A 27,068-nucleotide genomic window follows, 5' to 3' on the forward strand; every position below is an offset into this window, starting at 1 on the left:
GCAAGCTGGCGGCCATTACCGCTCGCGGAAAACTGGATAGATAAAATGACGCATTCATACACTCAAGGCCGGATTTTTGGGGGGGGGGGGGGCGTGGCCCCGGGCCCCCACAAATCTTATGTACCAAAACCAACACACTTAAAATAAATCGCCGAATTCGGTAAAATTTTACCGAAATCTCAACAGCTGAACTGTTCGGTAAATAATTTAACTGATTTTCGGTGATTTTGACAGTTGAGCAATGGAAAAAATTACAAAAAATCTGTAAAATAAATTACCGAACAGTTCTGCTGTTGAGATTTCGGTAAAATTTACCGAATACGGTGAAATGAGTTAAGTGTGAACATTTTTTGTATATTTTGGGGCCCCCACAAGCTGTCGACCCCGGGCCCCCTTCCGGCTCAATCCGGCCCTGCATAGACCAAAACAATTGGGTCCTAAAATGAAGAATCGATATTCGATTTTCTTTCAGGAAACGATGAAGGTAATCATTCTAAACGTGTCAGTTTTTCTTTAGACTCAAAAATCGAAAAGAACATTGTTTAATTTGAAATTGAAAAATTGATGAAAAATGCTTCCTCGACATTTTCGGTCTTGTTTGACGTGCGGATTCAAATGCACTAGCAGAACACCGCAGGGCACTTGACTCAACCTTTGACAGTTAATATATGGGGCTGACGTTTTGGGCTGATGGTTCATTCGTTCTGAAATGTTGCACAGCCCAAAATTTGCCTTAAAATGTCTTAAACACAAACATATTATTTTTACTGATTTAGAATTTTACCAGAATTTTTATAACAACGGTACAAGTATTTTTGACCGATGCACTATCGTTTGCAACCATAAACGAAGTAGGGCTTTAGGACCCAATTGAAAAATATTTGAATATCGTGATTCAATCGTGGTTCAAATCTGAAAATAGAAAATAGAACGGAGCGTTATACCAGTTTTATTTTTTTTGACATTTGACTTTTATACCAGTATAATGAATCTAGAACAGAGCTGCTGGGAAAATGAATGTTTCAGATTCATATTGTCAGTTTTGCTGGTAACAAAACGCGCCGATCACTTTTTAATCACCTTAAAAATCGTCGCCAATATCTTTAAATTGAATCTGTGTTAGTTCAAAGCCAAACTTTGAAAATATGCATGAAAAAAAGTACTCAATTTCGGGAAATAATGCGATTATTGAAATCAAACAATTTTGTTCACAGTTGATCTGACAGATCTTATGGGCATTTTTGCTGGCGACGATTTCGGTGACGATTTGCTTTGCGACGATTTCAAATCGTCGCGGCCGATAAGGTGGGAAATTGATAATATTCAAACGACAGCCCCGATTTGAATAACTGCTGATTTTACTCTTATTCCCCCTGCTTGAAGCTTGAGGCTGACATCTGAAAAGGCCCATACATATAAACAAGCTCGACTGCTCGAAACAAAGGGCTCGCGATTCGGACTGCATGAAAATTTCTTCAGTCTCTTCGTGAAAGTGCGTCCGACTGGTTCGTTTTGTTGGAGCTCGCCGTGTGTTGTTTATGTTTGTGGCACAGATAACCGTCATGTTGTTTTTCTGCTGTTGTTTCGGCCATTGAAGTGATGTTTTAAAACAAAGTGAAATAAGCTGGAGAAAAATCGTAACGCAGTGCATATAAAAGCAGGACCTCAAAAAATGGCCTTTAGCGAACAATACGTGCTTATTATCAATCTTAGAAAAAGCTTTTTGATAGACTTCCTCTAAGCCTCCCGGGGGAGTCTGTTCCGGAAGGAATATTTTTCAGTTCGATTAGATCACGTATTCATGGTTTTCATTTTGTGTTTATCCTTTCTGGAAGTGATCTGAAAGCGCGTGTCTTGTGTATCTGTTTGTTGGGAAAATCTGGGATGAAACCGGCGGGCCAATTCTCGGCAGGAGTAAACCGTTTGCTTGTGGTGACAGGAGTAGAAGCAGCAAATACGTATCCGGAGGTGCGCTACGTAGAAAGTCGATAGTTGTAAGAGGCTCGGTTATGTAATTGAGTCGCTTAAATGTGGAGAAAGAGCTATTTGCTAATAACACCACTCTTCGTCAGCGACACCTCACCTCGACAAATTCAGACCAAAGTACAGGCCGTGCAATAGCAGCTCAGCTGGCACTTGAAAATACTGGCGTATCGCGCACCAGCACCACCGTATCCTCTCGTTCCTATATTTATATCTGCCTCCTCTTTGGACGTTGACATCGAACCGGAAAGGGACCTCGTTTCGGTAGACGTTGTCTGACTGGATTTTTATGTTCGATGCAGAGCTTCTAGATATTTTCAATAAATAAAACACTGCTCCCACATATCTGGACATCGAACATCTGAAGGTAAGCGTGCTTTTCCCTATGAGTTAAAAAAACGGATAAACGTACTGTGATTAGTCGCTGTTCGTTCTTCTTCTTTTCAGTATAGGTACAATGTTGGATTTGAGGATTCATTTTATTTATAAACAAGTTCCGCTGAATTTTTTTCATGATCTTCGTAACATGCTAAATTAGTTCAGCCAGGCTTACCTAACGTGCAAACTTGCAATAATTGGAGGGTTTTTCGTAACATTGAAAATGAAGCACACACAATATTAGGTAATAAATGTATAAACCAACGGATTCGACCAAAACAAATAGTAGAAAAATAAAAGAAAATAGAAATTATTATCCACACAGGGTAATATTCTTGCCAAATATTGAAATAAAAGAGGAGAGGTTTCGTAGCTAAACATCTTACTCAATTGTTTCAGAACCCTTTTTATATTGGGTGCTATGCGCAGCGTAGTTTGAAACCCCCTGCACTAATCTATCAAGAGGTGCTATTCGTCCGGCTGTAGATGATGAGAGGTACCCAGCTGCAGCAGGATACGATCGAGATTAGTTTCGAACGCGATCAGAATCGATGCACAAGTAAAGGTTGAAGCTCGGTTGCGTCAACATTGATTAAACGTGCGTAGCGGGATATTGTTGTGTGGCCGTGCGCTGCAAGATCATCGGTGTTCTGTTTGTAAAGAGGTGCACTCACCAAGAGGAGGCTCGCTTTACGATGCAAACGACGAAAAAATGTAAGTCTTCTTATAAAGTATATATTATATACTATCTAGATAAGCCTTAATATGTCTTAATCGGGGCTTCTAGTCATTTTATGGATTATACAACAAGATAATCTCATATACAATTATAAAACATTGTAATCGTTCTTCAAATCATCTGGCTATTTCTTTTCTATGTGAAATGTACAATTACATTTGATAGGTTTCTATTCTTAGAATTCTTTATTTTGGCAACAAACAGACTGCCCGAGTCGCTATAAATATGAACACGGGTTCGTTAATGAGATTAATAGATGCAAGTTGCATATATGAATAGATATTAAAGCATTGTGACAATAAACAAGTTGTCGGGAGTGTTTTTGATGCATGTGTTTTTAAAGCCGAGGGTGAACTGATTTGAGTGTCTTCATTTGCACACGAGAATAGAGAGTTAAGCCCCAAATGCAATTCAGCGGAACGGCGACGGAAACGGAAAATTTGACAGAAAATATTTGGGCTTTCTGTCAAATCTACCGTTTCCGTCGCCGTTCCGCTGTGTTGCGTGGGAGCCTTTACGTACCGCGTCACCACAAGCAAAACGATGCCGTCCAATGAAAATAAATACTATCTATTCTCATTGGATACTGTCATTAACATATTGTATGTATGCTGAAGGGCTCAACAGTGTCTTACCTGCATTTGAGTATACACACGGCAAAAGTTTGTAAGAAACAATGAAAGTATCAGGAGTGATAACACGGTTTGTTATCGTGCTTTGCTCAGTTTTGTAATAACTAAATATAGATACGAGAATCTGATAACAGATTGTAAACCTCAACTTGTAGATAAGATTTCAAAAAGGTTTTGCCTTTTGGTAGAAGATTCGGGCACTCGTGTTATATACCAATCGACTCAAGTGTGTGTGTTTGTGTGGGTATGTGTGTGTATGTGTGCGTGTTTGTATGTGTGCGTGAGTATATGTGTTTTTTTTTCTTCCTAAGCAATGGAGGGGGAATCTGCTCAACAGACATCCTGGGTTGGACGTCCAGGAAGTGCGGGGTTAGGGACCACCTCCATCAGCAAACGAAGGAGGCAGGACTACATTCCCGACCCGCTAAACTGTTTCCATTGCCGCCAAGCCCGTCGTCCCTTCGGTGCAACCAGAAAGTAATGCTTCAAAGGGGGGCCAGTGCACAACGCACCCTCGAGGTTAGCTGCGTGAAAAACTCCTTTATAAAGGAGTATACGATGTTGTCTGTCATTTGCTTTTGGAGTTATGTGCCCCAGAAAGCGCTACGAAGTTTCGAAATTAAATTCCAACGTGATCCACCAATGAACACAATGCTGCGAGGCAGCAATGTCCTAGTGGGGGATGTAATGCTAATAATAAGAAGGAGGTCTAATTAGAAATAGTTTTTCTTCTAACTAATTTAATCGAAGATACGAAAATGTTTTATCAATTAGTAGCTATAAGGATGCCATTAAAAGGTATCAAAATCGGATTTGGCACATTTCATATGGGAAAACTGTCAAACGCAACGCAAACGAATCCTATCTGCGAGGCTCTTAATGCGAAACAGTGAACACCTCCTCCTTTTAAAACACGCATTTGCTCGAACTAATGCGAAGAAATAAATGACACCTTCTTTAAAAGCACGCATCTGCCCGGAATAAAGTGGGGGAGTAAATGACACCTTCTTTTAAAGCACGCACTTGCCCGGAATAATGTGAAAGAGTAAATGCCTCCTTCTTTTAAAGCACGCACTTGCCCGGAATAATGTGAAAGAGTAAATGCCTCCTTCTTTTAAAGCACTCATTTGCCCGGAATAAGGTGGATGAGTAAATAACTTCTTTAAAGGAACGCATTTGGCCGAGATGCGGCGAAAAAGTAAATGTTTCCTTCTTTTAAACAACGCGGTAGCCCGGAATAAGACGGGTGAGTAAATGACTCGTACTTTAATTATTCTGAATATGTTATTTTTGACTGATTAGTTTCTATTTTCAACTTCATTATTGAAATGCAATCTAATAAAGTAATAAAGTGAGCAAGAAATTGAGTACAAATTGACAAATTGACAAATTCGGGGTAAAGGTCCTTAAGGGTAATGATAATTCGGAGTAGTGACTATGGGGTAGCGGGTTATTCGGGGCAATAGCCTTTCGGGGTACTGGCGTTCGGGTTAATGACATTCGGGGCAGTGTCATAGAATCGTTTACTTCTTATTCGTAGGCCCTTTTCAATTGTTGAATATCTCTTTTCTAATAGCTACCCGAATAAAAAATACAGTAGAATAACAATACAATTTATTGTAACACCACTATTAATAACATTAAATTGGCAATAGATTATATTGTAAATGAAACCATAGAAATACATTAGAATGCATTGTTAAGAACCATTTACTCAAATGTAAATGAAGTTTTCGCAATAGAATGTACGGGTTGTTAAGTATCGTAACTATACAAAATCTGAGATTTTTCCATACACTTTTTTCGTCACACAATAGAGTGTATGGTTAATATATTGTTGAAATATCCGAAACTGGTTATCCAAAACTGTTCAAAATACAATGGATTGTATTGTATTTGTATAGTAAAACAATACGATTTTAAATTTCTCAGTTGTGACAGCTTTACTGTTCAACAATGACATTTAAAGGGAAAAAAAATGCATATTTGGCGCTATGAGGCAAATATTGTTATATAGTTTATATCCAATGTAAAGAAACGTTTCAAAAATTATCAATGTATGAAACTTATGTACGAAAACGTTCCAAAAATAATTGTAAGTATAGTTACATTAGAGAAATATGTTGATGTATTGTATCCTCAGTGTTGATACAATCTGTGCAACCATCAAGAAACAATGTATCGTATTGTATACCATACATTTTATGGTAATTCAATTGTTTACACTATTGAACCAATAGTACATTTTTATCCGGGTACCTACCTGGATACATGGTTGGCTACAGCGTCGATACACTTATGCTTGGCGTATTGTAGAGCTCCATAATCGTCGGTCTTGGGCGATGTTCCTCCAGTTTCCCCGAACGTTCAGGAACGCCAGGTCCGATTCCACCGCGTGCAGCCAGCGTGTTCGTGGCCTTCCATGTAGTCACCAGCCCCTATCTGGTTCTCTGTTGAATATTGTTTTTGCTAATCTTTCTTCCGACATTCGCACTAAGTGACCAACCCACTGAAGTCTGCCGTATTTTATACGATACACAATATTTTCTTCTTTGTATACTTGATACAGCTCATGATTCAGCGCGCCACACACCATTTTCTAGTTTCCCTCCGAGTATTGTACGCAGCACTTTTCGCTCGAAAACCCCGAAAGCTCTCCGGTCCGCCTATTTCAACGTCCTCCTTCATGTCCATAAAGGGCCGCGAGTAGAATCAGAGTTTTGTATAGAGTAAATTTCGTTTCTGTTGCGGGACCTAAGCTGGTTACGTAATCCGTAAAAGGCCCTATTCGTAACAGCAATACGTCTTTTCACTTCACGAGAAACGTCATTGTCACATGTCACAGGCGTTCCAAGGTTCATAATTTGTTTATTTGTTTACAACATCAACAGGCTCTGTGTGACCGCAATGATGGTCCTAAAATATAAAATACATTTAGAAATCACAGTCAATCCAAAAAAGTCACAGTAGTAAAATTACTATCTAGGTGTGTTAAAAATTGTCTAAAAACCTCCGACGTAACATATTACGCGATAAATGGGAGTCAAACAATGTTGCAACTCTGTTGAATATCCGTTGCAAGCCACCGATTGCCCCATGTAGTCCATAATCCGTCTTTTGCAATGGTGGTCTAAGCATTCCGCTATTGCGGAGTGTCCTTTGTCGAACATTCAAATATATCTGCTCCAGAATACCTTCGCATTCGATTCGTCCCTGTAGTATATCGGCGGTCGTCATCACCCGGGTGGTATCTCCTAGCACGAAGAAGTTCCAGATCGATCAACTGTCATCGGCTCTCATAGCTCGGTAGCCAAACGGATCCCTCCATGGTAACTTCCGAAGTGCAAATTGCAGGAACCGAGTGAGTGAGCTGCCGTTGTAAATTAAGACAGTCAGTAGGGTAATTCGCCAAACGTTGAACGGCTAATTTCATCGCCTATTGTTGAACGCACGTGCATTTCTTATGGGCGTTCAACAATAGGCAAGAATTTTAGTCGTTCAATATTTGGCGGTTTCCCCTAGTTGAACTAATTTGGAGAAACATTTTCAAATCGTCAGCGTACGACAATCGAGGGCTTTCGATGACTAAATGGACGTCATTGAAGTAGAGCAGGAATATTAGTGGAAACTATTCGATTCGTAGTCATCTAAAGTCACCTTCAGTTGTCGGCCAATCAAGTATGGGCGGAACCAGCACAATTAATCACTACAGATGCCGTACCTGTCGAGTTTGGCAACAGCGATAGCATGGTTCAACTTGTCAAATACGGCAGACAGATCGGTGTAGATAACATCGGTTTGCATCCTTCTGAGCATGCTGTTGGTGATGTACGAATTAAGGCATAGCAAATTGCTAGTGGTAGAACGGCCGGTGGTAAAGCCCAGAGTCTATTATATAGAGTTGCGCAAAGAGGATCTTCTTACTCTTATTCTGAATGATGCTCTTGTTATTATGTTGAAAACTTTCATTTTTGTTCAACCCTTCAAGTGACTTCACGGGAGTGATCACTTCTAAAGCTTTTTAATTCGACAACATAACATTTCAATTCATGAGTTTTAATTCGCCATAATAATCATCAGGCGATAACAATACTTCCGCCTTACCAACAAGCATTTGTTTACTTTGCTCGATAGGTAGACGGTTTGACAGTTCAATAGGTAGATTTGGCTTCACTCTTTGCGTAACTCTATAAATAATAGACTCTGGTAAAGCCGTGTTGGTCGGGGCTGAGATGTTGCTTGCAGTGCGAAAGTAATGGTTCCATGACAACGAGTTCGAACAGCTTAGAAGCGGCGTTTAATGACGTGATTGCTCGGTAATTGTTTACGTTGCGTTTGCTACCTTAACTTGTGCACCGGTAACATGTGAGCGATTTTCCAGCAAGAAGGAAATATTTCACTAGACAGTGACCAAAAAAATACGATGAAGAGCATCAAGCAAACAAGAAATTTGTTTTTTGAGGAAAGCAGACGGAATACCGTCTGATCCTGGATTATAGGACGACTGGAGTTTGTTGCGGCCCTAGATATAGCGTCAACGTCGACATCAAACACGCCCAATGTTTGGCTGCTTAATGGAACGTTGTTAGGTGCGAGTCTAGCTTGATCAGCACTCATGTTATTCAGAACTCTCTTTGGAACGTGCCTATCGATGACGTACATCATGACATGTGAGAAGGCTAGAGCAGCTTCATCCACATCATGCGTATTGAGAACATTTCCCCAATCGATACTCGATAATACATCTGTAATACTTAAGTGGTCGGCTTTCTTAAAATCATATGACACGGGCGCAGTACGTTCGATGAAGTCGTGCACGTGACTGTATTCGATGCTGATAAGTAGTGGAGGGTGATAAGCAGCATTTTTGACCAGTGCGAAGGTGCTGGCAAGATGAGTGGGGCATTGTCCTGTCTGCTTACAAAGCATAGGTCCAAAGTGCGACCGTTTTCATTCACAATGCTGTTAATTTGGCTAAGAGTGACTGAGCTGTAGTTATCCAAAAGAGGAAACCGCTGTGGGACTGCTTCCAAGAGACACCAGTCAGGTTGAAATCGCCCAGGACAAGCACCGAGCACAGGAACAGTCTTCGGTCACCCATCTCGATTGATATCCAGACTTGTTCGAGACTCCTCCAAGAATCGCTTTCAACTGGTTTTGGCCGGTGTTAAGTGTGCGTCCCGGTGGAGAACTGAATGAATAATCAGCCGGATCTGGACGTTGCGTTTGGCTTGGTGCGAGTCGATAGCTTGGGTTAGATCTCGGTGACAAACTACCAGAGCCTGAGAATGGATCGTTGATGCTAATTACGAAAAACGGATCAGAGAGCGGATTGTTCCGTGGTGTTGTGTACTTGCCTGTAGATGGAGTTCAGAAGATCTCATCTCCCAACTCAGACGCAGGACCGGGACGGCTGTTGGTCGCTGGCAGGAGGGGCTCGACTGCGTTGAAAGGGATTGAGGCTTCCTCAGAGTGAGCGGCAAGAATGCGTCCCGATGTTCGACTTGTAATTTTCAAGTGCTGCTGACTAGACAAACTGCTGAAAGGGGAAGACGGATAAGAAAACGGATCGCTCTGTGATGCCGTATACTTGGCTGTGCAAGTAAGGTGGAAGCCCCCTTTCCCACCACCAATCTAAGGAACCAGACGGCTATGATGATCGGAGGGAAAAGATAGAGCGGGACTGGATTGGGGCAATCAGGGGCTTTTAACAAGCTTTCTACGGCGCGTCTGGTGTTGTGGAGTCTTTAGGATGGGTGATTTGCCATCGTACGAAAGGATGTTGAACGGTTTTGCAGTGGCTCGAGATTAACAAATACAGCTCGCGGTAAACAAATTCTTCAACAACTTCAAACACATCCCCATCAAGCACTACCTCAGCACCAACACCACCAGGTATTCCTCTATCTTTACCTGCCACCATGTACTTTGTCCACAACCGTCTAAGACGAGTTAAGTACTCTCCATTTAATTCCACCAATTATTTCGATATCTTTGCAGATACGTATTTCGACCACAACTGTGTGGTCGTCTTCAGTGTCTCGTACTTGACTCGACTTGTTTAGTACTTGTTTAGACGGTTTAGTACATTCCACTGAAAAGAGCTTAAAATATTTTTTCTACTTTGTCTTGGTAGAGTTAATGGTTAAGCCTATCCTCGCTGCTTCCTCTTCAGTGGGACAAAAGCCTCCACTATTGTTCTGCGATCGATTCCAGTAAAAAAAATCAGCATCTTTGATAGACGAATCCAAGTAAAAATAAAATAAGAAAAAGACAACAATCATACTAAAATGCTTATTATAAATTCTATTATTTATTTTAATTCTAGTAAGAAAATAGCAGATCCCCCTCTCTGAGTGCTTACGTAATAACAATAAGTGTACGACTCCTCGATTCAATTTAATGATTTAGTGAGACACAAAATGCAGTGAACCATGTTTAAATGCTGGAATATGGCAAACTGCATCTACTGCAGATACATAAGTATTTTTGTCAAAAATGAAATTGTTGCTGATTGTTAGGAAATCGTATGGACTTTCGTAAATTGTACTCCGCAAGACGCTTCGATCGAATAGAGTTCGCCGCCATACCAAACTCACTATCTACAAAACGCTCATTACAGCTCTGACAGGAGACCTGGACGATGCTAGTGGATGACCAACGCGCACTTGGAGTTTTCGAAAGGAAAGTGCTGCGTACCATCTATGGTGGGTTGCAGATGGTGGACGGTACGTGGAGGAGGCGAATGAACCACAAGTTGCAACAGCTATTGGGAGAACCATCCATCGTTCACACCGTGAGAATCGGAAGACTGCGGTGGGCTGGGCACCTAGCCAGAATGTCGGACAGTAATCCGGTGAAAATGGTTCTCGACAACGATCCGACGGGCACAAGATGGCGAGGTGCGCAGCGAGCAAGGTAGATCGATCAGGTGGAGGACGCTTTGTGGATCCTCCATCTCATGTAAAAAAAGAACTGGGTGTATGTAGTTTATACACCCATGGAAATAATTATTTCCATCGGTGTGAGTTAAGACTTCGAAGACAGTTTAAAATTCATCAAACGTGTTAGAAATTGTGAATTATTGTATTACGGTGACAAGACCCCCGATTTCCTTCCTTGACCCTTATTGTTAAGACGCATTCCTACTGAACTACTCAATGTCATTAGTTAGTTCATTATCAAGATTTGATTTTTCTAGTGTTGCACGAAAGTCTATTTGTTTGGAATGCGATTGAGTAATACCGGGACGGGAATGAGTTGACTACTACTACACCTTCTGCCTAAGTAGATCATCTCACTATCTTGTTTCACACACCTCTTTCAAAATGCGGAAAAAACCCGAGCTCAACCCCCAAACCATCCAACACACACAAATCGAAGCAATATTTATTATTGCCCAGATGTTAACGCCAATTACTACATCAGTCACACGACTAACGTCGCAAATCGCGAGACAGCGAAAAAAAGAGGCTCGTCTCGAACGTCAAATGATATAATCGGACTAAAATGTAAATGTTTCATTGGAACGATTCTAATATCGAAATCGTTAATAAAGAAATCAAATAAATAATAACGAAATCTTTAATAAATAAGTCAATTAGATCGTATTAAGTTTTTAACGTGATTCTTCACAGTTCAATTACAACAACAGAGGGTCGTACACTAATTACCTTAGCCCTTAAGGGGGGGGGTTGGTTTTGACATTTTATTACGTTCCATATAAATACAAAATAATTTGTATGGGAAAAATCTTACATGTTGAAAACCCCCGAAAAATTGCTTACGTAATTAGTGAACGGCCCCCAGTGCTTTATATTCTACAGTAACATAATACTACACTCTGAAAAATCTTCACGTCATATTTACCTGAAAACAAATGTGGTTCTCATCCACCATACTTTTCACGTAAGAGTGACCTGAATGACATGTAACCTGAACAAAATTTAGTTCCCTTGAGTTACGTGATTTATCAGGTGACTCTGACTGGATCTTCCAGTACTAATGACGTGAAGCTTGAAAGTAGTTACGTGTTTGATCAGGTGAACCTGAGTGATTTGGTCGTACTGGTTACGTGAAATTTTAGTGAAAGCTACAAGACAGCAGGTAACCACTACATGTTTTGAAATGTATTGAAATATAGTGATTTTGGAATGAATGCAAACATGAACAGGGACTTCCTATAAAAGGGAATCTTTTTCACGTTGTTAATGCATTGATACATTGAAATGCCGTCATTTGGTCATTGCGCCTTGAGTTATTGCAGAAATACTGTTGAAGAAAAAACAAAGTTATCGGCGGATGTTGAATGGAATTTATCAGTTTTGTTGAGAAATTATGTCAACGAGAATCGCTGAGAATTATAAAACCAGTTTTTTGCTCGAAAATTGCCGCTGTTAATTAATTAAAAAGTAGTGGAAACTAGACTACAAATTTTATACTAACGCGACCGGAAAACTGTAGCTCTAGACTTCCAAGCAGCTTCCTTTACTTTCACATCATTTTTCAACGATTCTAATAAATTTTATCCAACCTCCGTTGATTTTTTCCAAGGAGGAAAAATGCAGACAATATCACTTAACTCCGCGAAGCCTCATTATGTTTAGGTTATGTATCATTCATTCTTGTTTACAATGCAGGTCTTCCGCAAATGCCGAAGCTGCAATCACACTAACACAATCTCACTTAAACTGTTTACGTGGGTATACAGTCATATTCACCAAGATTTTTAGTAAAAGTTACGTGAATTTCAGGTGAGCATTACTAACGGCACGTAACAATCGTCGTTTGTTCAAGACAGACGAGTTACGTGATTTTTCACGTGAATATGACGTGATGATTTTTTAGAGTGTATATAAAGTCGCCTCTCCACATCTCGATATTGAAGGGACCATCGATATCACGGTATACAGAAAACAAGGTAGGCTCGTTAGAAAAATGACACTTCAAATGTGACGCATATTTTATCGCCACATATTGGAGTGCAAAAGTAAGCATGCTGCGACCGTAGAGCATCGTCTCGGTCCAGCTTGTGCGAAGATAGCAGTGACGTCACATGTTTACATTCAAACTGAATGTTTTCATACGTGATGAGCCTGCCTTGTTTTTTGTATGCCGTGATCGAGATAAGGAGAGATCGAGGAATGGTAGGAAAATTGAAATGGGTACTAGATTGAAAAAAGCTCGTTGCTATGAAACACGACAACAAAACATATGTCTAGTAGTCTAGAAATATGAATATACGACATAGGCAGAGAGTATTTCTGAACAAAATATGACCAGAACACATCGAGATAGAGAGATATCGAGAAAGGGAGGTTATCGAGATGTAGAATCCCCAAATGTATGTAGATTGAAGGGACCGAGAAAACCATCGACATAAGGAGAGATATCGAGATATAGTTCATCGAGATGTGGAGAGGCGACTGTATAATATAGAAGTTTTGCCTATTCCGCATGACAACTTCTAACACCATAAATATTGAAGATATTATAGATACAGTGAAAATCGTTTCGTGATGTCAGTTGAATAGCAAGTCCTATAAACTTGTCATAATTGATTGATATTTCAACTCCTTTTTGAAAAAATACTGATTTTTCCCATCACCACGGGCCACTTTTTCGGCTGCCATGCGTCGGTGGTGGTGGAGGCAAAGCGCGCGATTTCGTTTGCGTGCGTCATTCATTTGAAAGACCGGGGCTGGCTGCCCATAGAAATGGTTTTGTCACTTCAGCACATGGCACCGAATTTGTTGAAACGCAAAAATGACTCGGATGATACACGATGGACGATGGAGCTTGTACTTCCCAATGAAGAAATCAGCTCAATTTAGTGAAGCATAGAAAAACAATCCTCTGTAGCCCGGGCATCGTGTACGAATTACGTGAAAATGGAATTATTGGTTATTTCAGATCCTTCTTCTTTTTGAAAGATTTCTGTATAAATGATCAAGCAAATAATTAGCACTAAACTTTTAGACATACATCCTTTTTGGCGTTGCGCAATTTGTGTATCATCCATTATCACTTTGCGGTGGGTGTTGTCAAGCAGCGTGACGCAGATACCGTTGTTGTTGCTGAAGCCTGAGACCGAAATGGGGGTATAGATTGATGAAAAATATCGCTTCTCGCTCGTTCGGCGTGGTATGATTATCTTATATATTTTTTTGCGCTGAAATTGATTGGCTGATTATTGTTTGCACACGCGAGAACAGTCTATCAAGGTGAACCGGTAATGGGCATAGTGGTCAATGCTGAGGACGAATGGGTTTTCCGTCGATAGCATGATTCTATTTAAAGAAATTGTCGTTTCCACAGGTGGATAAAAGGCATCGAAGGAAAATCAATAAAGCAAATATCTTGCATTTGATTCTTAGTCCTTGTAAGTAGTTTGGGATGTAGGGGAGGAGGTTCGGTTGTGGGCACCCTTTTGTCTTTGGTCTATAACTTTTGGCTCTAGTTGATCTTATGCCGACATTTGTATATCAATAGAAAGCTAGACGAATAATCCGACTACTAGCGAAGAAATTATATTGATTTTGTCGATTTGTGGGCAGCCTTAAAAACTCGGCTAATAACAAAAAAGAAAGAATAAAAACAACCTAAATTTAATGCACAGGAATAATTTATTTATTCTAGCTATGAAGCACTAAAAAAGCTCAGATCAATCAACCTACCAGTGATGATGACTGTCTCGTGCATTAGGGAAGATATTGTAAAATTGTTCTTTAGGTAAATGGATTTATTTTTTCTCATTGATTTACGTTTATTGCATTTATTTATATGCATCACAGTAAAATAAACTCTGAATAATCATTCTAGCGGTAATGGTGCCTTTCTTGTACATCATAAAAAAATAATATTTCGATCATAAATGTTGATCCCATAGTCCGACCTGATCAAATTTCCATAGAAACCAATAAGACAGGATTCCCCGTCGAATGCAACTTGTTGCAAGCAAATTGGTAAAATTTTAAAAAAGGTAAAAAAAAACCTTCGTTTGGTTTTTCTTGTAAAAATAATTGATTTGTTTAAAGTTTAAAGCAGGGTGGTCAGTGAGTCGGAAAATTGGAAAACGCGGGAGAAAGTCGGGAATTTCATAAAATTATACAAAAAATCGAAAAAAAGTAACCAAATGTTCATTTCATTGTATATTTTTTCTAGTGTAAAACATGGGAAAACATTGTTCACTATTCGTTCAATCAAAGTTAATGGCCTATATTCCGGGTATTAAACCACCCGACTTGGACATTAATTTACAATGTTATGAAATCTTTTATGTGAATATGTACATTATGTGGAGGTAATGATTTGAAAAATGTATTGGAGGTAACCACTTTCCCTTCGATGGAACTCGAACCCGCGACCCTCAGTTGTTTACTATTTTAAATGCATAGTCTTTTCCACGTACCATTTGAAACTATTAGAGAAACTATTCGGCTTTGTCAGAAGTATAATGTATGATATGAAAATTATATTCAAACCAGATTTCTTTCATGGTGAGACTAGAACTCTTCTCGGTAGTGATAATGGAAAGCAACATGCCACCTACGCTTCGGAATGATTTTGAGACCAAGGATATCTCCGAGAGTCCTAGAAGAAGCTCATTAGCATTTCGTTGCAGCTTGTGGATGTCTGAAGAAGGTGCTTGATCGGTATTCTCTTGAAAGCGATTCGAGTTTTGTCTGGAGACTTGTCGACCGTAGTCGAGTATATCCAATTATGTTCGATTCCAGACACATCTCAACAATCTCTGGTAATTTGTTCTTAAAAACTTGATTTTATCACATCATGACGCTGTACAGGAGAAGTGCTTTAGATTAACCAACAGGATGAAGGAAAGACTGATATAAATATTAAAGTTTGATGCCATAATAAGATTGAGATTCGTAGCAATAATAGAGATTATAAAAACAATAATAACACACCACTGGTCAAGGTAGAATAAGTATCAAGACCTAAAAATAGATTGAGGAAAAAAAGAGATATGAAACAAGCAATGAAAAACAAGGTTATTTTGATAAGAAAATTATTTTGAGCTTTTTAGTGGAATGTCTTCACTTGTCATAAGACAAGTTAATACAATCCCATTGAATTCCACCACTTAATTGTATCTTGACAGATACGTATTTCGACCTCAACAGTAAGGCCGTCTTCAGTGTCTCGTACTTGACGCGAGACGAGTTTGTACAATCCTATTTAATTCCACCACTTAATTGTACCTTGACAGATACGTATTTCGACCTCAACAGTAAGGTCGTCCTCAGTGTCTCGTACTTGACTCGACTCGTGCGCTTTTTTAGCAACAACATAATTATTTCATAAAATGAAGAATTTTTCAAGCATGAATAGAACACTGCTGGATAATCCAGCAAGGTTGTTCTATTTTACTCAAGATTCAAACTAGAAAAGTGTTCGAAAATGTGCAATGAAACTAAATCATTGTTGATTTTACTCTTAGATGCCTTAAACAATTGACCTTAAGGTCACTCCTGACGGAATCCAAGTTTCAAAGTGCTCGCGTTTTCGGGGGCACACCACTCGATACGGAAGCAACACACAACTGTCATTTTTATTTTTTCACGCATGCTGCGACGCAGCAAAACTAAATCAATAAAAATGGCAGTTGTGCGTTGCTTCCGTATCGAGTGGCGTGCCCCCGAAAACACGAGCACCTCGAAACCTGGATTCCGTCAGGAGTGACCTTAAATTAGTCAATGAATTGACTGAAACAATAAAACTAGATAAAGTTTTCGACAGTAAATGTCAATAAAAAGGACTGTTAGATATTATAGAAGATGGATAATGGAAGAAAATATAATAAAATATTTGCTTTTGAAAATTTTGAAAACATTTAAAAAATTTATGTTGATTCCAAATGGGTCCTAATCACCCACATAAACATCAGCCTATTTTACCCTACTTTGTACAGATTGTTACGAAAAAAAGTTACAGAGTTCCAAGAGAAGCACACTCCTATCAAAACCTATACTATTTATAATCTATTTCCTCTTTTTGTTGGCGTAACAAATAGTGTAGGAAACTCGGATATTGCCGCATCGCATATTGAAACAGCGAGGTTTCTAAGTCAATTTCAAAATCATCATATAGAGGAGAAAATTTCCTGCACCGCGGACTAGGAATCAAACCCAGCCACCTATGCATGTTATTGCTTCATAGCCGCGCTTTTTACCAATAGGCAAAAAAAGGCCCGTTAAATACCTTTCGCGAAAAATTGTAGCGCGTGTTAGCGAGACCTCAGATAGCTTGGCCGGTGGAGGCACGTTACTATATTCTCGACAAAAAAACGAAGGAAAAAAACATTTTCAGTGGCGCCACTGGTATCCGAGGACGTAATCGAAGCCATTTTTGCAATCAACCCTTTCTTCTCATAAAATTTTGGTCCTGAGAAGAACCGATTTTCTTTCCACAATGCGCCACTAACAGTAACTAAACGATATTTCGAAGATTTTTGCTTTTGGCGATGTTCCGCTTTCTGCTGAGACTGCTACTACGGTTGTGCCCGCTCTCCGAGAAAATTCAATTGAACTGAGGATTGGAGTCGAGCCCGTAAGTTCCACGATTTTGATGTCTGTGCTTGCGATGCACATACGCGGTTTACCGATTTTTCAGTGCCTAGTAAAATTCAATTTTCCAATAGTTTAGCACCTTGAATGCATTTTTTCGATTGTTGAGCAAAATCTTAAAGAGTTCGTCGATCGATTAACACCAACATCTTTAAAATCGGTTGAAAGACGGCTGATACTTCCTGACCACTTTTCGTGACGGTCTCTGATTTGAAACTGCAGAATGACCCCCCTATGTTCCGGCAAGACGTAATCCTACGTCAAAACGGAAAACATAAGCTTTATCCTGAGCTAGCCACGTTGTAACCCTCAAATAAAGACATAAAAAAGCTGCATGCGGGAGGCAGCAAAGCATCCAATCGGGCACAGCTTCAGCACAGAAGACCCTGAATAGAAAAAGCAGGTTTTTGGCAAAAATGAACATATTGCCCCACTAAACGGACCGGGACGAATGCTAGTTGCTGACTAGATAAAAGGCTTAGAAGCATCCTTTATAATTGGAGTAATTGTGCGTCGTGTGGCCAAGATTGCGGATTCAACTCCTCGATAAGCCTAAAGACATGTTGTCGGGGATCTGCAAAACCGCATCAAGCGGCTTTTTGACTGATTTTTAATATATTGTTCGTGCGTTCTTTTTTTATCATTCCATCAATTAAATCTGCCACACGAAAACTTGGGCAGAAGAATTGGAAATTTTGTATTGGCGCTTGGTGCGATCTGGCTGAATCCATCTGTGGCCATGCGGGCAGCAGGGACTATGTCCGAGGGCTTGACGATCTCTCTCCAGACCTTCTGCGAGTTGTGGGGCTTGCCTAGGATGTGATGGGGTTTGACAGTGGGCCCTGTTAAATTCCTATAAAAAGCTGCATGTATCCGCAAGTAGGCTCCGCCAAAGTGACCGTGTGCCGCTCAAAGTGCACAAGCCCAAGTCCTGGTGTTAGGTGGGACGCTAAACAGCTCTGACACGACGGCCCTCCGACGAGATAGGAGGTTTGCGCAGTCCCAATAATCCGCCTGGAAAACCAATAATTACGAACAATATAATAGATAATGCGACTCGATATAATCAGCAGAGACCTAGGCGACGAATAAAGGATCACAATTGGAAGCTTGGAACATGGAACTGCTAGGCTAGGTAGTCGCTAGGTTTCGCAGGTTGCGACAGGATGATCTACGATTAATTACATCCCCGCAACGTCGTGGTGCTGCAGGAGATTTGCTGGACAGAACAGGTGTGGAAAAGCGGGCATCGAGTGGCACCTTCTACCAAAGCTGTGGCAGCACCAACGAGCTGGGAACCGGCTTCATAGTGCTGGGTAAGATGCGACGTCGTGTGATTGGGTGGCAGCCAATCAACGCAAGGATGTGCAAGCTGAGGATAAACGGCCGTTTCTTCAATTATAGCATCATCAACGTGCACTGCCCACACGAGGGGAGACCCGACGACGAGAAAGAAGCGTTTTACGCACAGCTGGAGCAGACATACGATGGATGCCCACTGCGGGACGTCAAAACCGTCATCGGCGACATGAACGCACAGGTAGGAAGGGAGGAAGAGTATAGACCGGTCATCGGACCGGATAGTCTGCACACCGTATCGAATGACAACGGCCAACGATGCATAAACTTCGCAGCCTCCTGCGGAATGGTAGTCCGAAGCACCTTCTTTCCCCGCAAAAATATCTACAAGTCCACATAGAGATCACCTAATCAAGAAATGGAAAACCAAATCAACCACGTTCTAATCGATGGTAAATTCTTCTCCGACATCACGAACGTCCGCACTTAACGCAGTGCGAATATTGAATCCGACCACTACCTCGTTGCAGTATGCCTGCGTTTAAAACTCTCGACGGTGTACTACACGCGTCGAAGTCGGACGCAGTGGCTTAACATTGGGAGGCTACAAGACGGTAGACTAGCCCAAGAATACGCGCAGCAGCTGGAAGTGGTACTCCCAACGCAAGAGCAGCTAGGCGCAGGAGGAAGTTTTGCCGCAGGAGTGGATAGAAGGTGTCGTGTGTCCCATCTACAAAAAGGGCGATAAGCTGGATTGTAGCAACTACCGCGCAATCACATTGCTGAACGCCGCCTAAAAGGTACTCTCCCAAATTGTATGCCGTCGACTAGCACCAATTCCATGGGAGTTCGTGGGGCAGTACCAGGCGGGTTTTATGGGCGAACGCTTCACCACGGACCAAGTACTGCAGAAGTGCCGCGAATACAACGTGCCCACACATCATCTATTTATCGACTTCAAAGCCGCATATGATACAATCGAACGGGACCAGCTATGGCAGCTAATGCACGAACACGGATTTCCAGATCAACTGACACGGTTGATCAAAGCGGCGATGGATCGGGTGATGTACGTAATTCGAGTTTCAAAGGCATTCTCGAGTCCCTACGAAACCCGCAGAGGGTTACGGCAAGGTGATGGTCTTTCGTGTCTGCTATTCAACATCGCTTTGGAAGGGGTAATACGAAGAGCAGGGATTAACACGAGTGGTACAATTTTCAACAAGTCCGTCCAGCTATTTGGCTGCGCTGACGACATAGATATCATGGCACGTAACTTTAAGAAGATGGAGGAAGCCTACATCAGACTGAAGAGGGAAGCTAAGCGGATCGGACTAGTCATCAACACGTCGAAGACGGAGTACATGATAGGAAGAGATTCAATAGAAGACAATGTGAGCCACCCACCGCGAGTTTGCATCTGTGGTGACAAAATCGAGGTGGTAGAAGAATTTGTATACTTGGGATCACTGGTAACTGCCGAAAATTCGGAGAAATCCGGAGACGCATAGTGCCTGGAAATCGTACGTACTTTGGACTCCGCATGACGCTCCGATCGAATTAAGTTCGCCGCCGTACCAAACTGACAATATACAAAACGCTCATTAAACCGGTAGTCCTCTACGGAAACGATACCTGGACGATGCTCGTGGAGGACCAACGCGCTTTTGAAGTTTTCGAAAGGAAAGTGCTGCGTACCATCTATGGTGGGGTGCAGATGGCGGACGGTACTGGTTAGGTGTTGGGTGTTGGGTGTGACAAAGCGCTTATTCAACCAAAAACAGTCTTTTACGGCTAAAAAACTTAATTTGTTTGTTGGGTTAGTCAATCATCATATATATAGTAGCCCTGTTTGTCTGTCCGGTGACTAGCCAACCAGACGCAGCACGCGGGGAAATTTTTTTTTTTTGTCTCTATTAAGGAGACTTTCAGCCCGAGGCTGGCTCGTCTCCGGACGCGGGGAAATTCTCACAAACAAATAAAATATTTGACACTTCAATTCTTTTTTACAATCAGATGCACAAAACAAAACCAGTGACAACCAGACACAGCACTTTATGAAAAAAATCACAGACAACAGACGTTGAAAATTTTATTTTTTTTAAATGCAGAAAAGATTTTTTTTTTTAAATGCAGAAAACACTTGCCACGGGCGCTATTGCTTCCACAAATAAACTAGTTCTAAATAATGATGAATAAAAGGCATTACATTTTAAGATAATTTTCTTTGTCGAAAACAAAGACTTATTCATAACCATTTTATCTCAATCCCCCAAAAAACACGATTCAACAATGCTTACGACAGATAAGAGCTAAACTGTCATAAAAAGACACCCAAAATCATTCTTATCGATTTATGAATATGATATTTGAATAATGTAAGCTATGAATCTAATCAAAGGCTCTGCAAGGTAAACATATGTTTTCCTCCATTCGGTTGCATCTACATAGTAATTGCATTATTCAAAAGTCAATCCTCAATCTTATATCATAAACGAGCCTAAGTCAAAATGACAGAGACGGTAAACAAAATATGACCTGATGCTGAGATTCATCGAGCCGATTTATTATCACGAGAGAGGCACATTCTATTGTAAAATCAATCAACCAAAGCCTATCAAAAACGTCTTATGAAATAAGCGGCTCTCCGACCGCGACCGCGTGGCTTCGTGACTGAATGTCTTCATCGTCATCGTGGAAAAACGCGCGCGACCGCCAGAGCACTATCGTTATCGGTACTCGACTCTCGTTCGTGCCTCGCCATCAGCTGTTCCTCGAAGCTGGAATCGAAGACGACCAATGACTGTGCGATGTCGCTTCCAGCAACCGTCAGTCGTGATAATGAACTTCACTCGATAAGGTTGAAGGAGAGCAGTGGCTAACGTCGCAATTCCCGACATGGCTTCGTTGTCTGATGATCTTGTAACACATTGTACCTACTGGAAAAACTTGCTCAGTTCTATTTATGTTAATTCACATCTTTGTATCTATTTCAGCTGAGAAACCCGGTACGGAAGTTGTCGGCGGAACCAGTGGTAGTACACCTGCCGCCACGATGCAGCAATCTACACGAACCGAGATGCGCCCGGTCAAGTACCACTACGCGGACTCGTTTTGGTGCACCTATCTGATTTCGGTGTTCGCGGCCAGTATTGCCGAAACGGTTACGTACCCATTGGATCTCACCAAGACCCGCCTGCAGATTCAAGGCGAAGCAGCAGCCGTAACCGGCGCCATCAAAAAGGTAAGCTCGATGTCGTAGTGTAGTGCTAGTGCCGGTGTTTATTATTAAGAATGTATTATGGTATAGTGGGGCCGCCTTAGAAAGTAAGGCTAGTAGGTTGTTTTAATTATAATTGATAATCATATTATAAGAAATAAATGTTAGGGCTGTATTACGATTCCCTCTAGGAAATTTACGTGATGACGTAACGGATTGTTTAGGTTTTCAACCCCCGAGTAAGATTTTTTGTACATTTTTTAACATGAAGAGTAGAAAAAACCCTGCCCCAATAAATCCCTGCGTACCGACAGCGTTATCTCGTTATCATCTATTATAATCAGTTCAGTGGGTGTGTTGAAACCGTTTAAACGTACCCCCAATTGTGATTCGTTATTTGAAACAATTATTTTAGGACACGGGAACGCAAAGTACAATTTGTATTCTACATAGTTTGTAGTACCTATGTGAGATCTCTTGATCTGAGATATTGTACTGTCATAAATATAGACTAAGTAAATATAAGAAAAAACTCTGGTAACACAATGTCTATGAGAAATACTCAAATTTCCAACTCCGTAAGTGTACAAATGGTACGAATATTATTTACACTCAAATAAAATTAGAAAAAAAAATCAAAGCCTGTCGTTACTAAATTCCGCAATCCATTCAATTGGAATTAAACCAAATAGAAATAAAGCGGTGCGCTTTTTGTGTATGGTGATAAATACCCAGGTTGTGAGATAACGTAGATGTTGTTTGTTTGAAATTTATCAACACATTTTCGCAGGTACATAACACCACAATGTTGTGCAATTTAGCTTAGATATGGAGGTAATGCACTTTCTATGTCCGAATAAAGGCAAATTTGGCAGTATAAGTGGATTATTCTACATACTTATTGAGAATTTTCTTGAATTTTCTTCTTTTTCAATGTTCGTGTCATTAATCTGTTTATATAATAGTTTAATTCATTGTAATTGGTCTTTTTTGATAATTTATCTGTGCTGCAATCATTCTAATCTAACAGTAACCAACAAACCCTAGTAACGTGATTTTTCTTTCCATCCAATCCTCCAGCTCAAATACCGCGGCATGCTAGCAACCGCTAGTGGAATCGTACGCGAAGAAGGTCCCCTCAAGTTGTGGCAAGGCGTTACACCGGCTCTCTATCGTCACATTGTTTACAGGTGAGCATCGAACACGAGCCAGATCGCCCTCAGTTGTTTGTCAAGCAAATCGTCAAACGATTACATTATTCATTTGTGCCTTCTTTTATTCACAGTGGAGTCCGTATCGTCACGTACGATAGTTTGAGGAAAAAACTTCGCAACGGCAACAACGACTTCGCGCTGTGGCAGTCGGCGCTGGCTGGGGTTGGCGCTGGTGGACTGGCTCAATGGCTCGCCTCCCCGGCCGATTTGGTCAAGGTGCACATCCAAATGGAAGGCAAACGCCGCCTGATGGGCATGGAACCACGCGTCCATGGAGCAGCACATGCGTTCCGTGAAATCGTAAGCCGCGGAGGGATCGCCGGTCTCTGGAAGGGTAGTGTCCCAAATGTCCAGCGTGCAGCACTGGTCAACTTGGGAGATTTGACCACATACGACACGGTTAAGCGGTTCGTGATGAAGAAGACAGGATTGCCGGATTGCCATTTGGTGCATATTATCTCTTCGATTTGTGCTGGCTTAGTTGCGGCCACAATGGGCACCCCTGCCGACGTAGTTAAAACTCGTGTAATGAATCAACCGACGGACTTGAACGGAAAGTATGTGCCGACATCTGCTTATTTAAATCATCTGATTCATAATTAATTTTATTTTTAGGGGACTGCTCTACAAAGGCTCGCTTGATTGTCTTCAACAAACTATTGGAAAGGAAGGATTTTTTGCTTTGTACAAAGGGTTCCTTCCTGTTTGGATTCGCATGGCACCTTGGTCACTAACTTTCTGGCTTTCATTCGAGCAAATTCGCACAAGTCTAGGTGCTGGCGGCTACTAAGTGATGATGCCGACATTACTGGTGTTTGATAGGTTCTATATAATATCAGTAAGTATACTTTCCTCAATAAGTGCGTCATTTTCTGTTCTTTTGTTAACCTAATGTGACGCAATTCAAAGTTTAGCCGCGAATTAGGAGGAAAAGATGCGATAGGAGGCACAAATGTACAGTTCTATTAGCACAATGAAGACAAACATTATTCTGGTAGAACATATATCTTGAATTTTACACATCAATGGAAGATACGGAAAGCATGTCTACTTGTATGTGTGCCATCAAAATTATTAGCTCCGAGTGTTCGACCATATACATTACTCCTTTCTCATTTGACAGTGAGTCAATTGTGTGCTAAAATCACTAAGTTAAAAAAAAACATATCCTTTGCGTGAGACTATTACTCTAACGGAATCGTAAGTTGGTTGAGAAAGGACTATAATTTTGATCTGTGATTTAGTCGATAGTAGCCACTAGGTTTAAGTGTATATTCGACCAACTAAGTTACATTAATTTTGGTACCAGAGGTGTATGGTGTATCGTCAACTCGTCGTATGAGTTCTTCGTTGTGTTTCTATGTTTGAAAATGAAAAAAAAACCAATCCATTGCGTCTACTTTGCAAATTCACTCAACCTGTGTTGGCCTCTACGTCAGCACTAAATAGATTTGTATAATGCACATTATAAAAATCTTTTGAGTGTAACAAAGTAATACATATCATATTCTCAAGTGGGTCGTATCCATTAAAACAAATTGTATTGGTTCTCTTCAAACGTTCCCCAGAAAACTCCTTTACAGAATGTAACATTATCCTTAATTCATTTCTCCAGAATGGAGCATATCGATTAAATTTTAAAATAATAGCTATACCAAGCATTTACCCAGTTCGATACACCCATTATATTTTACTTTATAATGGGGAATTAGTGCTCCGGAGAATTGTATTCTGGTAATGTTTGTACGGAGAAAGTTATATCATATTGAATTATTTTCAAATCGAATAATCACCATAAAATAAACGTAACGTAGTCCTCATGCGATGAATTACTAATGCACTCTACAATGTAGCTCACGCTCAGAAGCTATGACAGCAGCTGGACTTTAGACTTTTCATCGAATACATATTCATCGTAACATGAAGCAAAGAATTGCTATCAGCTCACGCGTCATCCCAGTCGGATCACTTCATTAAAATGAAACATTTTCACCAAGACGCAAGTAACGCCTCAGGGAAGCCTTTTTTGACTAACCTATACATTATCACCCCTCTTCGGTGCAATATTATCCATTGGTGAATGTTGTTTTCCGGGTGCCATACTGAGATTTTTCCCACGATATGTGAATGCGATAAGCATTCATCCATCATCTACCATTTCGAATTTAGGGTACCACCTGCGAAGAGACTTAATTAATGAATTCGGTTATCTTCGGTCTTATATTTGTAATCCACTATCGTTTTCGGATTTAGTTAAGTATTAGACTTTACTGAAGAATGCTCATCATTCTCCGCGTGAAACAGACGATAAGAGAGGTAGCTCTTCATTCAGATCGCCTTGATCTATACACGATGATCCTTAGTACTATACATACGTAGGATACACTACAAAAACCGACACGTGACAATACCAAATTTTTATTATGCTGAAATTTCTGCAAACCCTAGTTCATCATCAAACATGTAAAACTAAAAAATAGTTCAATTCTGGAACAACGAGAAAAACGGCCGAACAACTGTTTTTGTTGACTGGCGTACTTTTCCTTCGTGACCACAGACTGGCCAAGAAGAAGTCTCCGTCAGTTTGGCGCGTATCCAACTAAAGTTAAAATATAGTGTTATACAACTTAACCTACACATTGCAAGTCATCCTGACCCCAAATATGATGAAAGACAAAATTAATAGATGGAAAGAGAATTCGACAGAACTGCACACTAAGCTGCGTAGTATTGGGAAAGGTTTACCCCGCTGTTCAAAGGTAATTGTTTATAGAATTTTGTCTTTTTGAAAGTTAAGAAACTTAGGCGAAAAGTGTGTTTGTATGAATAAACAATTCCGATAGGCAGAGCAAAGGTGTTATTACTGAATCCGAAAATCCTAACAATAATGTGATGTATGTGTGGCGTGGTGTTTATAAGTTTCGTGGAACAATATAATTTTATTTAATACTCAATCTGCGACACAGTGCGACACAGCGGAAAATATAACATTGTGAAGACTACAAATTGTTCTTCATTTTATCGATTCACTACCCAGACAATCTTTTTGCCTTTCTCGTACCTACAACAAAGTTGTACCGAAAGTCTAAAGGATTACTTCGATCGACTCAGCTCGACGAACCGAGGTGATGTCTGTATGTGTGTATGTATGTCTCTGTGTGTGTATGTGTACAAATTTTAAAAACACACTTTTTGGAACATAGCATTACACGATTTACTCGCAACATGTTGCATTCGACGGGGAATGCGGTCCCATTGTTTGCTATTAAAAATTGGCCCGATCGGACATTAAATTTCGGAATTATTAAAAAATTGAAAAAAAATCAAAATTGGAAAAAAAATTCAAGATTGGTGGCAATGCATAGTAATTAATGCAAACACATGCAAAATGATAGAAAAATGCGATCTATTCCCTGTTCTTTGCTTTTTTGATCTTTCTTATGTGATTTTTTCAATACATTTTACGATGCACGAGAAAGGCATCATCGCCGCTAGGTGGATCAATCTGGGTTTTTAACTTAATTAACGTGATTTTGAATAATAAATTAAACCACATCACGGTTCTCCAGTTAGCCTTGCATACAAAGGCGTAGGACTGCCAATCCGGAGATAGCGAGTTTGATGCTCGATCCGGCTTAGGATGTTTTCGGTTGGGAAGCATTCTCGGGCATTGCAATGTATTGTGTATTGCGTACTTGCCACACAAGATACATCTCTCGCGCATATTATGTTATAGAATGCGTATAAATTGAATTTCTAAATATAATTACAACTAGTCAGCACAATATACATTAGAGTGGGGCGTCATGGTCATTTTTTTCAAATCAATGGTTTTTTGAAGCCATTCTGGGTTCTGAACAACTGTGCAGATTTTGAGATCGATTGGTTGCTTCCTCGCTTTCCGCATAGCGTTTGAAGTTTGTTTGGAAATTAGTATGGGAGTACGTATATTTTTGCATTTCTACTACTAGAGGTTTCAGTTCATCGTAAAAGTGGCACATCACGTTAAAGTATAAC

General features: G+C 40.5%; 1 protein-coding gene across 3 annotated transcripts; it reads left to right on the forward strand.

The window, feature by feature from the left end:
• Positions 1–1,491: 1,491 nt before the first annotated feature.
• LOC134213402 (mitochondrial uncoupling protein 4) lies at positions 1,492–25,904 on the forward strand. 3 transcript variants are annotated; one of them, XM_062692438.1, is made up of 5 exons: positions 1,492–2,350; positions 21,614–21,861; positions 22,918–23,027; positions 23,123–23,608; positions 23,667–25,904. In XM_062692438.1, the coding sequence occupies exons 2-5, from the start codon at positions 21,673–21,675 to the stop codon at positions 23,839–23,841; spliced, it is 960 nt and encodes a 319-aa protein (XP_062548422.1). In that variant the 5' UTR covers positions 1,492–2,350; positions 21,614–21,672; the 3' UTR covers positions 23,842–25,904. The 3 variants fall into 3 exon arrangements, with proteins under 3 accessions (XP_062548422.1, XP_062548421.1, XP_062548420.1); XM_062692437.1 differs by lacking the exon at positions 1,492–2,350 and adding an exon at positions 2,889–3,075; XM_062692436.1 differs by lacking the exon at positions 1,492–2,350 and adding an exon at positions 21,393–21,549.
• Positions 25,905–27,068: the final 1,164 nt, after the last annotated feature.

Source organism: Armigeres subalbatus, chromosome 2, assembly GCF_024139115.2.
Source record: "Armigeres subalbatus isolate Guangzhou_Male chromosome 2, GZ_Asu_2, whole genome shotgun sequence".
NCBI classification, from domain to species: Eukaryota; Metazoa; Arthropoda; class Insecta; order Diptera; family Culicidae; genus Armigeres; species Armigeres subalbatus.